The 18,810-nt window shown below is 41.5% G+C and overlaps 1 protein-coding gene across 2 annotated transcripts in view; it reads left to right on the plus strand.

The window, feature by feature from the left end:
- Window positions 1-7,929, plus strand: part of LOC124142184 (orexin receptor type 2-like) — a 60,682-nt gene extending 52,753 nt beyond the window's left edge. Inside the window, exons 4-8 of one of the 2 annotated variants that reach the window (XM_048400056.1) lie at window positions 1,679-1,803; window positions 2,490-2,573; window positions 3,135-3,165; window positions 4,163-4,202; window positions 5,316-7,929. In XM_048400056.1, coding sequence (XP_048256013.1) covers window positions 1,679-1,803; window positions 2,490-2,573; window positions 3,135-3,165; window positions 4,163-4,202; window positions 5,316-5,333 — 298 coding nt within the window. In that variant the 3' untranslated portion in view covers window positions 5,334-7,929. Of the gene's footprint in view, window positions 1-1,678; window positions 1,804-2,489; window positions 2,574-3,134; window positions 3,166-4,162 lie in introns of both variants that reach the window. The other variant, XM_046510487.2, reaches the window with a different exon arrangement.
- The last annotated feature ends 10,881 nt before the right edge of the window (window positions 7,930-18,810 follow it).

An 18,810-nucleotide genomic window follows, 5' to 3' on the forward strand; every position in this document is an offset into this window, starting at 1 on the left:
CCCATGTACACGTGGAACTTGATGAGGTAGGTCTGTGTTTCCTCCCCATGTACACGTGGAACTTGATGAGGTAGGTCTGTGTTTCCTCCCTATGTACACGTGGAACTTGATGAGGTAGGTCTGTGTTTCCTCCCCATGTACACGTGGAACTTGATGAGGAAGGTCTGTGTTACCTCCCCATCTACACGTGGAACTTGATGAGGTAGGTCTGTGTTTCCTCCCTATGTACACGTGGAACTTGATGAGGTAGGTCTGTGTTTCCTCCCCATGTACACGTGGAACTTGATGAGGTAGGTCTGTGTTTCCTCCCCATGTACACGTGGAACTTGATGAGGTAGGTCTGTGTTTCCTCCCTATGTACACGTGGAACTTGATGAGGTAGGTCTGTGTTACCTCCCCATCTACACGTGGAACTTGATGAGGTAGGTCTGTGTTTCCTCCCCATGTACACGTGGAGCTTGATGAGGTAGGTCTGTGTTTTCTCCCCATGTACACGTGGAACTTGATGAGGTAGGTCTGTGTTTCCTCCCAATCTACACGTGGAACTTGATGAGGTAGGTCTGTGTTTCCTCCCCATGTACACGTGGAACTTGATGAGGTAGGTCTGTGTTTCCTCCCAATCTACACGTGGAACTTGATGAGGTAGGTCTGTGTTTCCTCCCCATGTACACGTGGAACATGATGAGGTAGGTCTGTGCGTCGTTCCCATACACACGTGGGAGGTGATAAGATAGGTCTGTGTTTCCTCCCCATATATACGTGGAGCTTGATGAGATAGGTTTGTGTTTCCTTCCCATGTAAATGTCTTACTTATGTATTACTCATTACGTCACATATCACTATTGTTAATTTTCTCATGTATCTAGAAGATAATAATACCTTATTGTTCACATGAATTATGAATCACTTGCTTTACACTCATAGTATCTTAATGCGATGGTCTATTTTAACAGAAGCTAACTTATATGAAACATTTGATAGGGAAATTTTGCTCAATTTTTGTTGTGTAATTCTTCGGTTAATTACCTTCGTGGATGCATGGTATGAGTCTAGTTGTTCATTCCCCTTCATTCATAGCGGGAGTTAAGGAGTTTAAAGAATAGTTGTTAACTTTGTTTTCATATGAATGTGTAGAACTCCATTGTAACATCATCGGGTTTTATATTTTTGTTTTCAGTGCTTTTATAAATTTTTATAAGTTAAGGGAAGTTTATTGGTCGTACACGTTTTAATGCAGATTCAGAATTTAATTTTGTTAGTTAACGGTCGTTTTTATATATCATCAATGTGGAAGTGTCAATATTTTCATGGAGTTCTATGTAAGACTCAACAGTTGGTTCTTTTTCTTTTGTGGTCAACTTATTAAACTGTTTTTTTAACTGAACATCCTTTTAACAGTATATCGAAGCTTTTTACATCTAATGTGATATAAAAATTATTTCCTTTTGAGAGACTCGCCTAATTCCAGACACAATCTTTACTGCGGTACTTATATCTATTGAATGGATCAGTGGAATATTTCCTGAAAAATAAATTTGTTGTAGAATTTGACTGGAATCTGTTTATGGTTAACTGCAAAATTACTTTTAAAATGCCTTTTGTATGTTTGGCATAGTAGGGAACACACAATCATTTTTCAAAGATTGGTTTTGATTGAATGATGTTTGATCTCCTTCAGATTGACCGACAGTTCGCTGATTGCAATGATCCATCCTCATTCGGTGTCTATCTGCACGCTCTCAGCTCACTGGCTCGTCTACTTCAACAGCTCCATCAACCCAATTATCTACAACTTCATGAGCGGTAAGCCTGGGCATATTTCATACAGAAAGCTAATGGGGTCAAATCAGCCACATTAATGTTGTTGTTTATTCAAGCTGGCTACTGACATCAAGAGGCTGAATCATACAACGAACATATCACTGTCCCTCGAGAAATAAGACCCTGGTCATCACTCGGGACGTACAATATATATAACTCAAGACAGATCATTCGTAATTAGACGTAGGTCGTTGGGTACTTGGAACGCCAACTATGTCAAGTTATAATTCATCTCTTCTGTAGTTTCATCTTTGCAAGGGAAGTCAATTAGACCTGAATTAGCGTTACTATCTTAACTTTCTTGTTGCAAGCTCAGTTCAATATCCATCTATCATCTGTCACCACCATCTCTCCCAATGGCTGTCCCGTTCTGATGTGGCTAGTCTAGATCTGATCAACATGAGTATACATCATTTACCTTTTCGAGTACAACCTGATATGTTTCTTCTGTGATGGTACTGCCATGATGATTCTGAAGATTTAGAAAAATGACCTTACCTCACGTCTAAATCCGAAACAAATACATCGCCCATTTATGCCACATGTCAATAACATATTCAGGCACATCGAACATTCACAATCGTCCATGTGTGGGTGTATCTGTGACCAAACCCTCCAGCAAACGCTCAGTATCGTTTACTGATTTTTTTTGTTATCTTTTATGAAAGGCAAGTTCCGGAAGGAGTTCAAGTCAGTGTGTGCCTGTATCTACCTCCCTTGTGATGGCAAGGACATGCGCAGATACAACAACCGTAAGTGCACTGTCAGCGTCACCGACGTCGCAATCTGCAACCCCAGCAACGCCTAGATTGTCTCCAGTGCCTGTGTTTTACACCTCCTCAAGCTGTAGGAGACAAGATGAGAAAGATTGAAGAATGGCCTTTATTTTCTCTCATTGAGCAATTACCTTATGAGAGGGACCCTAATGACTGTCAATCGATGTGTCAAGACAGATGCAAAGGCTAGAGAGATAGTTTTACCTTGTGTTCTTTTATAAGACAGTGGAAGATCGATGAAATATTGTCCTGACACGGACCGTAAGACATTTATTCTGCTTGTGTGTGTTTTATAATGAGCTCCACGACGAGACATAGAACGATGAGTGACATTAATCTCTGCCACCACCCTGGCACGTACTGATTAAGAAATAGCAATTCTAACGTCTTTTAATTTCTTAAAATGTCACGGAGATATGTATTTTGTCACAATTATGTTCTTGTCAAATAACACATTCAAACTGATTTGTTAACGTGTTTATAGTAATGTTATATTGCCATGTTGTACGATTCATTGGGTCTTTGTCTCTGTTACAGATGAACTGGAGCCCCTTTCCACAACTAAAGGGTACGTATAACGTTAACTTGCCTTTGTCAAGTTAAAATTCAACTGTTCTGCAGTTGGTGACATTATATTCGAGGACAGTCAATTCGATCTGAATTAGCGTTTCTATCCTAACTTTCTTGTTGCAAACCCATTTCAGTATCGTTCAATGATATATCATCACCATATGATAACATCTCCTACAATGATGCGGATGTGGATGTGGATGTGGATGTGGACTTGGATGGGGACATGGATGTGAATGTGAATGTGAATGTGGATGTGAATATGGATGTGGATGTGGATGTGGACATGGATGTGGATGTGGATGTGGATGTGAATGTGAATGTGAATGTGGATGTGAATGTGGATGTGGATGTTGACTTGGACGTGGACATGGATGTGGATGTGGATGTGAATGTGGATGTGAATGTGGATGTGGATGTGAATGTGAATGTGAATGTGGACATGGATGTGGATGTGGACATAGATGTGGACTTTGGATGTGAATGTGAATGTGAATGTGAATGTGGACTTGAATGTGGACATGGATATGGATGTGGACTTGGATGTGGATGTGGACAAGGATGTGGACATGGATGTGGAGATTGATGTGGATGTGAATGTGAATGTGGATGTGGATGTGGACATGGATATTGACTTGGATGTGGATGTGGACTTGGATGTGGAGGTGGACTTGGATGTGAATGTGGATGTGGATGTGGATGTGGATGTGGATGTGGACTTGGATGTTGAGGTGGACTTGGATGTGAAGGTGGACATGGATGTGGGTGTGGATGTGGATTGGACTTTGATGTGCATGTGGATAATCTGATCAATATGAGTTTATATCATATACCGTTCAGAGTACAACCTCCTATGTTTCTTCTGTGATGGTACTGCAAGGATGATTCTAAAGATCACGGTCTGGAGATCCGATACAAATATAGGGCATAATCGTACCTGCACCTTCTTTAATTGTCAAGCTTACATTTCCTGAATGTTGGTTTACTTCTTGCAGTGGACGTCGGTACATTGGGAAGGACTCGGACTCCTATGATGTAAGCAGAAGTCGTACCGTGGTCACAGAAGCATAATAACACTTGACAAGGCGTACCGCAGTCACTGAAGCCTAATAACACTCAAGTCGTACCGTAGTCGCAGAAGCCAAAAAACACTCGACACGTTTACCATAGTAATAGAAGACTGATAACACTTTACATGTCGTACCGTAGTCACAGTACCCTAATAGCACTTGACAAGTCGTACCATTGTCACAGAAGCCTAATAACAATTGACAAGTCGTAATGTAGCAACAGTAGCATAATAACACTTGACAAGTCGTACCGTAGTCACAGAAGTATAATAACACTCGACAAGTCGTACCGTAATAACAGACGCCAAATACGACTCGACAAGTAGTACCGTGGTCACAGAAGCCTAATAACACTCGACAAGTCGTACCGTGGTCACTGAAGCCTAATAACACTCGACAAGTCGTACCGTAGTCACAGAAGCCAAGTAAGACTCGTAAGGCGTAACATGATAACAGAAACCTCATAGGACTCGCCAAGTCGACCGTAGTCACAGAAGTCTCATAAAGCTCACTAAGACGTACCGAGGTCACAGAAGCCTAACAACTCTCGACAAGTCGTACCGTAGTCACAGAAGCCTAATAACTATCGACAAGTCGTACCGTAGTCACAGAAGCCTAATAACACTCGACACGTCGTACCGTAGTCACAGAAGTCTCATAAAGCTCAATAAGACGTACCGAGGTCACAGAAGCCTACCAACTCTCGACAAGTCGTACCGTAGTCACAGAAGCCTAATAACACTCGACAAGTCGTATCATAGTCACAGAAGCCAAGTAAGACTCGTAAGTCATACCGCAGTCACTGAAACCTAACACCACTCGACAAGTCGTACCATAGTCACAGAAGCCAAGTAAGACTCGTAAGTCGTAACATGATAACAGAAACCTCATAGGACTCGCCAAGTCGACCGTAGTCACAGAAGTCTCATAAAGCTCAATAAGACGTACCGAGGTCACAGAAGCCTAACAACTCTCGACAAGTCGTACCGTAGTCACAGAGGTCTCAGAAGTCTCAATAAGACTCAATGATCATGTGTCCATGATGGCGATGAACTACGGTATATGGAATATTTTGCAGTACTCCCATGCTGAGTAACTAAGAGTGGTCGCCTTGCTGTTCCCTAATGATATTCGACGGACAACTGGAATTGTTGCAGTGCTCACAGGCTCACATGAGAACGCTGACGGACATTGTCGCAGTACTGACATGACGATGTGTTAAAACATATGGACAATGTTGCAGTGCTCACAAGGTGATGTGCTAATATTTATGGACATTGCTGCTGAGGTGGTCGTGTGCTAATTCATACTAAAATGTATGGACAATGTTGCAGTGCTCACCAGGTGATGTGCTAAAACTTATGGACAATTTTGCAGTGCTCACCAGGTGATGTGCTAACACTTATGGACAATGTTGCAGTGCTCACAAGGTGATGTGCTAATATCTATGGACATTGCTGCTGAGATGGTGTGTGATAATGCATACTAAAAACGTATGGACAATGTTGCAGTCCCCATAAGGTGGTGTGCTAAACTTAGAGACAATGTTGCATTGCTCACAAGTTGATTTGCTAAAAGTTTTGGACAATGTTGCAATGTTCACAATGTGGTGTGCTGAAACTAATGGACAATGTTGCAGTGCTCACAGATGATGTGCTAAAACTAATGGACAATGATGCACTGCTCATAAGTGATGTGCTACAACTAATGGACAATGTTGCACTAATCACAAATGATGTGCTAAAACTAATTGACTATGTTGTACTGCTCACAAGTAATGAGCTACAACTAACGGACAATTTTGCAGTGGGGACAAAGTGATGTGCTAAGACTTATGGACATTGCTGCTAACATGATGATGTGTTAACATTCATGGCGTTTGTGAAAAGGCTGTCATATTCCGTTATTCGTTACTATGAACAACGTTGCAGTAGTGTCATTGCTAGGTACGAATATATTTGGGTGTTGCAATGCTACAAAATGATACCTTATGGATTATGAACTCAGTGTTGCAATGGAGCTGTACAAGGTTCAAGAGCAAGTCTTGGTGATGATTCTCTTTGGTGACAGTGTTATACAAGCGTTGAATATAATCAAAAATAATTGTAACTGAAAATACCGTGAATGGAGGTGGTGTGACGGTGCCTGAATTACATCCACCCATCATGACCTATGCATGTTGTGCTAGCCGTTCGTCTACCTGTTGTCCTACTCTATGTACAAATGTGGACGAGTTGGGTCAAAGCATATCGTACTGGTTATTGACGCAGATGTGTGACTCTATAACGGTCTTATTCCTTCAGTTCCTCCAATACTTCTGGCACTGTCATCAACCCCCTTCACATGTGGACTTTTACTCATGGTTTTATTTACGTGAATGTACATAGGATTGAAATAATTGTCATGTGAACCATATGTGTGGATAGATACTCCTGGGGTAAATTTGAATGCCCAAAAGAAATATTGAAAAAGGATATTAAAAAATATTTGCTCACAAAAAAATTAATAAATGTAAACAGGGTGAATGTTTACGTTGATTGGACAAAATAGGAAGATGTTCTTCACTTTGAATATAGAAGTTGCATTCATTGTTCGGACATGTGGAACCAAATTATCGTCGTCAAAGGTTTCCCCTAGTCCACCAATCATGGGATCGTTTCCTCATCCAAATTCTATTTTCCTGGGCTTGTCCCAGAACAAGACCTGTACACAAGGAGACTGGAAAATATCTCTGCCTCTTCTGTTCACGATGACTGATGTTGAAAAGCTATCTTCGAGTCGAGAGATAACCTGTATGTAGTCGTCAGATTCCACCCATGACATAATCGCAACGTCGCCCGATCAGAAAGTAAATATGCACTCAAACCCCATATGCACAAATACCCCATGAGTAAAGGTCAGCATGTGAATGGAGACTTAGACAAGTTTGTCAGACGCCGGGTTTTTTCTATAATGTGTTTCCACAATATAATGTGTTTCCACAACTAATGTTGAACAATGATCGTGATGAAAATGTTATGTGGTTGATTAATTCTTCTGCACAGAGTAGGGCAACATACATGTATGTAAGTGAAGTTCTAGTATTTAGACCACAATTATTTGTTACTCGATGTTCATAAAATAATCAAAATGCTAGTCGAGAGGCATTTAATTTTTTATATTACACTTTATATTAATGTCTAGGAATACTATTCAAGACACATGTTTAGATTAGCTTCAATGGATGTGATTCACAAGAACATGTTAAGCTGGACAATGTATAATGTCATCAGGTAAAGAAGGATGTAACACACAGTGATGTGAGGTGGATGTGTGATAGTGAGGCGGGCTGGGCTGAAAATGTAATACTTAATTTATCATGGCCTTACTATATGGACAGAGGTTTCTGCAGATCCTGCTGATTGGGGTCGTCAGCAGGACCCGCGGGCAACAAAATATTCGTCACCAGTATGTTTTTTGAGAGTTAAGTGAAGAGGGTCAAAATGAAACCTCTTTACCTCGAACTCATATAACTCGATATGTCACTTGCTTACCGTCACTGTCTGCTTGTATAACGTTCGCATTAACTACAGATTTCGAGGTAATGAGGTTTTATTTAAATTTTATAACACTTTTGATTGTGATATAGAGTAGACACTGTTCCACAGACCGGTAGAGACAACGAATTTGAAGCTACTTAATTTGCTACGAAATACATATATATGTATGTATGTATATATATATATATATATGTATATATATATATATATATATATATATATATATATATATATTGATGTTGTGCAGCTCGGGTGCATGTGTTCTGTGTTATATATGCGTGTACAACTGAAGCTCTCTTTAATGTTGATCCAAATATAAATGTGTTATGTATTCTGATCAGTTGTCTCAGTAGTGTTGAACTGATGTTTGTATGGGCAGTGAGTGTGATGTCAGGAAATAAAGCCATTGAAAATACTACTGACGTTTCTGTGAATGACTGACACGTGTAAATACCAACAACAGATACAAGTACACTGCACATCATAGTAAGGATGTACTCCGCTGTCAGATCCGAGCAGAACTGAATATTTGTGGATGGTTGATATAAAGAAAAAACACAACATGAAGTTTCTTTTTCAATATCAGAGTTGATGTTTCACTATCAGAGTTGATCCGTTCACTATCAGAGTTGGTACTTTCACTATCAGAGATAATCCTGTCACTTTCGGAAATAATCCTTTCACTATCAGAGATGATCTTTCACAATCAGAAATGATCTTTCACTGTCAAAGTTGATCATTTTACTATCAGAGTTGATCTTTTCACCATCAGAGTTGATCCTTTCAACTTTCTCCAGAGATGATCCTTTCAATATCAGAGTTGATCTTGCATTATCTGAGTTGATCTTTCAATATCAGAGTTGATCCTTTCAATATCAGAGTTGATCGTTCACTATCAGAGAATATCTTTCAATATCAGAGATGATCTGTCAATATCAGAGTTGATCTTTCAATATCAGAGTAGATCCTTTCAATATCAGAGTTGATCCTTTCAATATCAGAGTTGATCTTTCACTATCAGAGTTGATCTTTCACTATCAGAGTTGATCTTTCACTATCAGAGTTGAAACTTTCAATATCAGAGTTGAACCTTTCAATATCTGAGTTGATCTTTCAATATCAGAGTTGATCATACATGTAACCATAACACAGCAGTTACATAAAGACAGTTAGTGATGACCGTGTATGTACAGGTGAGTATTGCATCAACGTTGATACTCTATTTACACAGAGCGAATTTTAATTTGAAATTTGAAATTTGAGCTTACTGAAGCTACTCTCTGCCATAGTGGTATCGCTAGTGCAGCAATGTATGTGTGTGTGTGGGGGGGTGGGGGGGGTGGGGGGGGGGGGGGGGTGGGGTGGGGTGGGGGAGGGGGCTTGATTTCACTGAGCGTTTGGTACAACTAGGGAATGCTCAAACATGCTTTACCATGGCAGATTGGAGCTTCCAAAAGTACAAACTTATACCAGTGAAATTACCGAATCAGACATATCCGCAGGGATAGATCCTTGACATTCTAGCAATGGTCTTAATGCGAAACATCAATTACTTTGAAGTTTCAAGACCATACCTATCCGAAACATGATGGTTTAAAGCCTCGACTTACCAATATTTGAACTCTGATCACGTACGATGGCAAGCGGTGTGGTTAGATTTACGACAAGCCTTGGATTTCGCCGGCTTTAATATGAGGAAGTGATCAAGATGGCATCGACAGAGGAAACGATTGAGAGGTATGTCTCCGCATGAAAATATCAATCAGGAGTCGAAATTAGGAAATTAATCATAATAATGATCGATTGCCGTTTCATTACTTAGCGTGGAGTCGCGTGTCATAGTGTCCGTATAATGAGGATGGTAAAGTCCAGAGTTTAGTCTGTGTTTCATGTGACATGTGAGTCGCGGAATAATACCTCTTGTGAGCCGGGGAAGTGCAAGTGTGTATAAGAGAGTTAAGGTCTAATACATCATGCATAATACACTGGTTCAAAACAGATTATATTTTCATAAATTCAAATGACTCCGATCTCCATAAAATGAGACACACATCCCAACAACCCTTCTCCCCATGCCACCCCACTGTACCGCTCCCTCCATCTCGGACACCCCACCCCACCTTATGACTCCACAGCTGCCCCTCAACCTTACCCCTCCTACCTTCCACCCAGCTCCTCAAACCCATTCAATCCCTCTCCGCCATCACTATCTTCCACCCAGATCCTCAAACCCATTCAACCCCTCTCCACCATCACTCACCTCCAACCAACTCCTCAAACCCATTCAACCCCACTCCACCATCACTATCTTCCACCAGACTCCTCAAACCCAGCCAACCCCGCGCCACCACCACTCACCTCTACCCAACTCCTCAAACCCATTCAACCCCACTCCGCCATTACTATCTTCCACCCAGATCCTCAAACCCAGCCAACCCCGCGCCACCACCACTCACCTCCAACCAACTCCTTAAACCCATTCAACCCCTCTCCGCCATCACTATCTTCGGCCCAGATCCTCAAAGCCAGCCAACCCCGCGCCACCACCACTCACCTCCAACCAACTCCTTAAACCCATTCAACCCCTCTCCGCCATCACTATCTTCGGCCCAGATCCTCAAACCCAGCCAACCTCCACCCAGCTCCTCAAAACAATTCAACCCCTCTCCACCATCACTCACCTCAACCAAGCTCCTCAAACCCATCCATCCTCTCTCCACCATCACCACCTTCCTCCACCTAGCTCCTCAAACCCATCCAACCCCTCTCCACCATCACTGCCTTCCATCCAACTCCTCAAACCCATCCAACCCCTCTCCGCCATCACCACCTTCCTCCACCCAGCTCCTCAAACCCATTCAACCTCTCTCCACCATCACTCACCTGAACCAAGCTCCTCAAACCCATCCAACCCCTCTCCACCATCACTACACCTCAACCCAGCTCCTCAAACCCACCCAACCCCTCTCCACCACAGGTCGGGTAGCCTAGTGGTTAAAGCGTTCGCCCGTCACGCCGAATACTCGGGTTCGATTCCCGAAATGGTACAATGCGAGAAGCCCATTTCTGGCGTCCCCCGTCGTGATATTGCTGAAATATTGCTAAAAGCGGCGTAAAACCATACTCACTCACTCACTCACTCAAACCCATTCAACCCCTCTCAACAATAACTATCTTCCACCCAACTCCTCAAACCCATCTCACCTTTCTAACCCATCCTATCTCTCCATTCCACATCACCATCCTCTCACCCGAGTCACATACTCATCTATCAAACAAATATTTTCGAGTTTCATACCTGTGTACCTTTACCAACGTAGCGTCACTTTGTTGCCCCTCTCCTAGACCAATCATCTTCTGTCATCTCATCACCACTGACACCTGCCCCTGGGCCTGACGATGTAGACAGGTATAATGATACTTGTATCAGTCATAATCACAAGGTGATGAAGATATGGGAAACATAAACATGTCTGTTCCGTGTTTCCTGCTAGTGGTGTACACGCGGTACTGCAGCTGGATGGGGCCAAGGGAAACGCGTGGACAACTACAGTATTCAGTACAAGATGCTGGCCATTCACACATACACTTCACATTTATGACTAAAACTCCTCCACCTACAACTCCTCATCCTACTACTTCTACTTCTACTACTACTACTACTACTACTACTACTACTACTACTACTACTTCTACTACTACTACTACTACTACTACTACTTCTACCACTACTTCTACTACTACTACTTCTACAACGACCACTACTGCTATTACTACAACCATTACTACTACTACCATTACTACTTCTACTACTTCTTCTACTACTACTAACGCTACCACTACTACTACCACCACCACCACGACCACTACTACTACAACACAACAACAACACCAACAGCTACTACTAGTAATAATAATAATAAGAAGAAACAGTAATAATAATACCATGTCTTCTACCTCTGCTACTTCTACTACTACTACTACAAGCAGCTACTACTACAACTACTATGTCTAATACACTACTACTACAGCCTTTCATCGTACTATGTCAAACTCCCACAACATCACAAACTGTGCAATATAAGTACGAATAGCCTTTCATGGCTCTGTAGCCATACTCCCACAACAACACAAACTGTGCAATATAAGTACGAATAGTCTTTCATGGGTCTGTAGCCATACTCTCACAACAACACAAACTGAGCAATATAAGTACGAATAGCCTTTCATCGTACTATGTCAAACTCCTGCAACAACACAAACTGTGCAACATAACAACGAATAGCCTTTCACCGTCCTGTAGCAATACTCCCACAACATCAGAAACTGTGCAATATAAGTACGAATAGCCGTTCATGGGTCTGTAGCCATACTCCCACAACAACACAAACTGTGCAACATAAGTACGAATAGTCTTTCATCGTACTGTAGCCATACTCCCACAACAACACAAATTGTGCAATATAAGTACGAATAGCCTTTCATCGTACTGTAGCCATACTCCCACAGCATCCAAAACTGTGCAATATAAGTACGAATAGCCTTTCATCGTACTGTAGCCATACTCCCACAGCATCCCAAACTGTGCAATATAAGTACGAACAGACTTTCATCGTACTGTAGCCATACTCCCACAGCATTCCAAACTGTGCAATATAAGTACGAATAGCCTTTCATCGTACTGTAGCCATACTCCCACAGCATCCCAAACTGTGCAATATAAGTACGAACAGACTTTCATCGTACTGTAGCCATACTCCCACAGCATCCCAAACTGTGCAATATAAGTACGAATAGCCTTTCATCGTACTGTAGCCATACTCCCACAGCATCCCAAACTGTGCAATATAAGTACGAACAGCCTTTCATCGTACTGTAGCCATACTCCCACAGCATCCCAAACTGTGCAATATAAGTACGATTAGACTTTCATCGTACTGTAGCCATACTCCTACATTATCCCAAACTGTGCAATATAAGTACGAATAGCCTTTCATCGTACTGTAGCCATACTCCCACAGCATCCAAAACTGTGCACTATATGTACGAATAGTCTTTCATCGTACTGTAGCCATACTCCTACAGCATCCCAAACTGTGCAATGTAAGTACGAATAGTCTTTCATCGTACTGTAGCCATACTCCCACAGCATCCAAAACTGTGCAATATAAGTACGAATAGTCTTTCATCGTACTGTAGCCATACTCCTACAGCATCCCAAACTGTGCAATATAAGTACGAATAGCCTCTCATGGGTCTGTAGCCATACTCTCACAACAACACAAACTGTGCAATATAAGAACGAATAGCCTTTCATCGTCCTGTAGCAATACTCCCACAACATCACAAACTGTGCAATATAAGTACGAATAGTCTTTCATGGGTCTGATGCCATACTCCCACAACAACACAAACTGTGGAATATAAGTACGAATAGCCGTTCATCGTACTGTAGCCATACTCCCACAACAACACAAACTATGCAATTTAAGTACGAATAGCCTTTCATGGGTCTGTAGCCATTCTCCCACAACATCACATGAGCTGGGCACTCATTACCTCCATCGTCCTCCAATGACGAATAACACCAATAAATATTGCAGTGATGGTGCCAATAGTCTTTCATTATGGTATGTGTCAAAAAACGTATTATCACAAATCATGGGGATAGGGAATGATAATTAGGTAGGTATGTGTGTCCTTACACTAATGGTTGAATGCAACCGCAGCAATCATTACCCGCCCGATACATACCGCTGCGCGCACTTTTTCTGGAAATACCGTGATTCAGGTTACCAGTCTTATTTCGTCTCACACGGACACGTGCTTCTGGATCCTAGTCTATTATATCTTTTAAATAGTTAAATTTTCTTAACGAAACGTCAGATGTAAGTAAAGAAATGAGTCTTTTAAATGCTGCTGTCAGCAATATTTCAACTTTATCATGGCAACCTGTAAATAATTGAGTCTTAGTCAGACAAACCAGCGGTTGATATTATGAACTGAAGGGGATGAAAATCCTTTGTATTCACCAGCTCGGGCACCATCATATTTCCACCGCTTCCCAATCTAGAAATAGAACTGTCTGGCAAGCAACTTAATATCACCAAGCCTCCCAATGGATTTAGTCACCTCTTACGACAAGCTTTGTTTGTTGTTTAACGCCGCACTCAGCAATATCCCAGCTGTTGACGGCGATCTGTCAATAATCGAGTCTGGACCAGACAATCAAGTGATTGACATCATGAGCATCGATTCACCCTTGACTCCATGCAATAAGCAAGTCAGCGAGCCTTACCACCCGATCCCGTTAGTCGCCTCTTACAACAAGCATAGTCACCTTTTACGGCAAGCATGGTTTGCTCAAGATCTAATCTACCCTGGATCTTCACGAGTCTTTTACGAGATGCAGATGTTACAAGGAACATATATTGTATACTGGTCCTGGTCTTAAAGGAGCGTGTCGGATTTTTGTTGACTGAAATTTGAAATGCCATGGTTCGAAAACGTTTACCCTTTTCCCACAGAAGTAGAACTGGCAGGCCAGGAACGATAATCGGAGCGATTTTTGTATTCGAAATCACTGATCCAAACATGGCCAAGGGACCAAACTCTGCACAACGGGTGCTCAGGATTCATTGGGCGATAGACGTACAATCATTGATACTTGAACAGGCGAAATATTAGAGTTGAAAGCTTTGCCTTTATTTGAAATATACACAACTCTAAATAACAGCCAGTTTCATACTCTGTATGAGTTGTGTCGATATGGGTTATGCTTCATGACAGATGCATTTAGGGTGGGATTACTTGAAATTCATTACTATGAAACCGCAGGGTAAAATAAAGTATACACTTGAATAATGGATTTTACCAAAAGACAAACGTTACCAAAACCCTGTCGCCGAAACCCTGCAAACACATAACCAACGAATAACAATTTATTGTTTGTTTCATTACTAGTCATCATCAAACATAGGTGTATACTTCCTTTGGTGTTTATAACATATCTTTGTTCGAGAACTGTCTTTGGCTCATAGGTCCTCTTCAAGTGTCCAGTATCTTGTCAATGTCCTCGTTAACATGTTATTCAAGTATATATTATCTGCAATGTCCTCGGTCACTTAGTCACCTTTATTAACTGCAATGTCAGTAACTGTTGTTATCGAACGATATCATATGCAATGTCCGCTGTAACTTTTCCAACTATATTATATGCACTGTCCTCGTTCACTTAGTGTCAATATGTCATAAGTCATCATATATTAACTGCAATGCCCCGTTCACTAAGTGTAAATGTGTCATAAGTCATCATATATTAACTGCAATGCCCCGTTCACTAAGTGTCAATATGTCATAAGTCATCATATATTAACTGCTATGCCCCGTTCACTAAGTGTAAATGTGTCATAAGTCATCACATATTAACTGCTATGCCCCGTTCACTAAGTGTAATTGTGTCATAAGTCATCACATATTAACTGCTATGCCCCGTTCACTAAGTGTAAATATGTCATAAGTCATCATATATTAACTGCAATGCCCCGTTCACTAAGTGTAAATATGTCAGTTAATGTGTGATGACTTATGACATATTGACACTTAGGGAACGGGGATATTGAAGATGATATACGATGACTTATGATATACTGACGCTTTGTCAACGGGAACATTGCAGTTATTATAAAGTTGATAACTAGTGATCGAAGACATTGCAGATAATATATGATGACTTATGACATATTGACACTAAGTGAACGAGGACAGTGCATATAATATAGTTGAGAAAGTGACAGCGGACATTGCACATGATATCGTTCGATAAGAGCTGACATTGCAGTTAATAAAGGTGACTAAGTGACCGAGGACATTGCAGATAATATAAACTTGAATAACATTTTAACGAGGACATTAAGTCATCATATAATAACTGCAATGCCCCGATCACTAAGTGTAAATATGTCATCAGTCACATATATTCACTGCAATGCCCCGATCACTAAGTGTAAATATGTCATAAGTCACATATATTCACTGCAATGCCCAGATCAATAATTGTGTAAATATGTCATAAGTCATCATATATTATCTGCAATGCCCCGATCACTAAGTGTAAATATATCATGTCATCACATATTAACTGCAATGTCCCATTCACAAAGTGTAAATATGTCATAAATCATCACATATTAACTGCAATGACCCGTTCACTAAGTGTAAATATATCATAAGTCATCACAAATTAACTGCAATGCCCCATTCACAAAGTGTAAATATATCATAAGTCACATAGATTTACTGCAATGCCCCGTTCACTAAGTGTAAATGTGTCATAAGTCATCACATATTAACTGCAATGCCCCATTCACTAAGTGTAAATATATCATAAGTCATCATATGTTAACTGCAATGTCCTCGGTCCTTAGTTTCCAACTACACCACATGCAATGTCCACATCTAAAATGTCCATCAAATTTTCATATTATTCCAATATAAACTAGTGTCCAAAAGAAACGATACCACCTGTTTGCAACGACACAAAAGAAAAACTAAACAATGCAGAAGTTTAGGATTGGTGTTATGCTTTTGAGAAATCCTTTCACAACATCTGTACAAAAATTTCATTGCAATAAAATCTGTACAACCAATATGACAAGCCTTTAAAGATGGGTGGGGTCGAAAAATGAACATTTCGTTAGAGCACTGATCACAGAAACAACGGGAAATGTCACACCACACGTCTCAAAGTCAAGTCAGTAGCGGGTATGTCCACCGTGAGCATCAATACATGCCAGAACACGCCTACGGACTGATGACGTCAAACGTCTGATGACGTTGGGAGTGATGCGTTGCCATTCCTCGAGGAGACATCGTTCCAAGTCCTGGACGTTGACTGGAGGCACACGGCGACGTCGGATTTGCCGATCGAGGTGGTCCCATAAGTGCTCGATGGGATTCATGTCCGGTGAACATGCGGGCCATAGCAAAACCTGTACGTTGGCGTTGGCAAGGAGTCCACGAGGCTGTTGCTGAATAAAGGGCACCACAACAGGCCGTAGGATGTCATCAAGATAACGCTGTGCATTCAGGTTTCCACGAATTACTACAAGCATCGTTTTGACGTCACCACATATGCCACCCCAAACCATTAACCCTCCACCTCCAAACGGCCGGACCTGTTGGATACAGTTAGGCGCCAAACGTTCACCAAATCGTCGGTAGGGATGACGTGGCCGGATACCATACTGCCGTAGTCTCCTGTAGACGGTCTGTCGACTGATCCTGTGTCCCAGTGCTGTAGCCGCCGTGGACGTCGCTGTTACGGTGCGGTTCCTCAGGTGTAATACGCGGATGTAACGATCTTCACGGGGCGTGTTTACTCGTGGTCTTCCACTCCTGGGCCTGTCTGACGTCTGACCTGTCTGACGTAACCGCTGCATCAACCTGGTGATAGTGATTCGTGCGCAGCCTAACCTTCTGGCGACGTCGACGTGTGAGGCTCCTTGTTGGACCATTCCAACGGCTCTCTCTCTCTCTTGATGGCTGTCAAACGTGGCATATCTTGTGTTCTTTTTGTTGCTGTGATATCAACGTGTCTGATCAGCCGTTTTATACAGTTTTTCTGCACGTGCAGAACATGCTAGAGAGGGAAATGTCACTTTCACGAAATTTACGTTTTTTCCCGGAAGTGATCACGTGTTCCCGGTATTTTTTATCGACTATGCTGTGTTTGGGATGTGCAATACGAATTGGCATGTTTTCATACTTGACAATTCACTTATTAAAAATTAATTTTGAAAATAAGTTGGTATCGTTTCTTTTGGACACTAGTTTAGTATCTGCAATGTCCTCGTTCACACAGCCTCGATCACCCACTGCATTACGTTCGTTCTATTATGATACATACCATTCGCCCATTCGCCCTCATGCCTTCGTTTGGAGTCCGGTTGAAATGATGCTAAATTTAGGCGACCAATCATTTTACATTGGCCTTTCATAATTGAAAGAAGTGCTCACGCTAGAACTCGCCTTGTTGAGTACTGTACCAATTACAACTGGGATCTTAAGACACCCCCTCCTGTGTTATACTGATATAATATATGTTCCAGGAAAACATCATCATATTTTCGAGGCAAGGGAGTTAACTGTGGAATTTCAGTTAAGGCTGGAATTTGTGGGTTTGATCGTAACGCCACCAGTGGCTATTACGAGTTATGTCCCTTCTTTGTTCCCCCTGTTGACCAATAAGATTCAACCACTCATATCACTTGCATTTGCTTCAAACAAGATCAATACGATCTGATAGATAATCAAAATATATATTGTAATAAAACGGGTCTTACTTCGCGAAGTGCCTAAAATCATGTAAGCATCTTGATTAAAAGCATGAAAAGATTTGGAAAATATCTGTTCACGTAAATCTAGCAATCGAGCGAAATCTGCACGGCAATTTTGATTGGACTATGCATAACCACGTTGGTCCAGCTAAAATGTGACTCCACAATTCCAGCCTAGTTCGGCAAGGGTGGAAACTGGACTTTTATAGTCAGTTAACTCCCTTGCCTCGGGAAGATGACGTCAATTCTTATGGTTCTATTAAACATCCCGAAACAAACAGAAAAAGGTGACGTCACTTCCGAAACACTATTGTGGTGAATGAGTGAGTGAGTATGTGTTTACACCGCTTTTAGCAATATTCCAGCAATATCACGGCGGGGGGGGGGGGGGGGGGGGGACACCAGAATTTGGCCTTACACATGTCGGGAATCGAACCCGGATCTTCGGTGTGACGAGCAATTGCTTTAACCACCAGGCTACCCGACCGACCCTGACGGTGAATGATCTTAGGGTATATATCGTAAAAGAACAGAGACATAATAAACTGGGTACTTATTATTATATTATACATAAGATAGCTACATCTATGAGGAACAACTCTCTAAACACTTCCCTCTCAAGAATAACGTCGTCCAATTTACGACGTCATCAAGTTGCCAGCGCATTTTCGAATCTCCAGAAATGACGTCATGATAG

This window comes from Haliotis rufescens, unplaced genomic scaffold, assembly GCF_023055435.1.
Source record: "Haliotis rufescens isolate VD_foot unplaced genomic scaffold, xgHalRufe1.0.p SCAF_2, whole genome shotgun sequence".
In the NCBI taxonomy this organism is placed as follows: domain Eukaryota; kingdom Metazoa; phylum Mollusca; class Gastropoda; order Lepetellida; family Haliotidae; genus Haliotis; species Haliotis rufescens.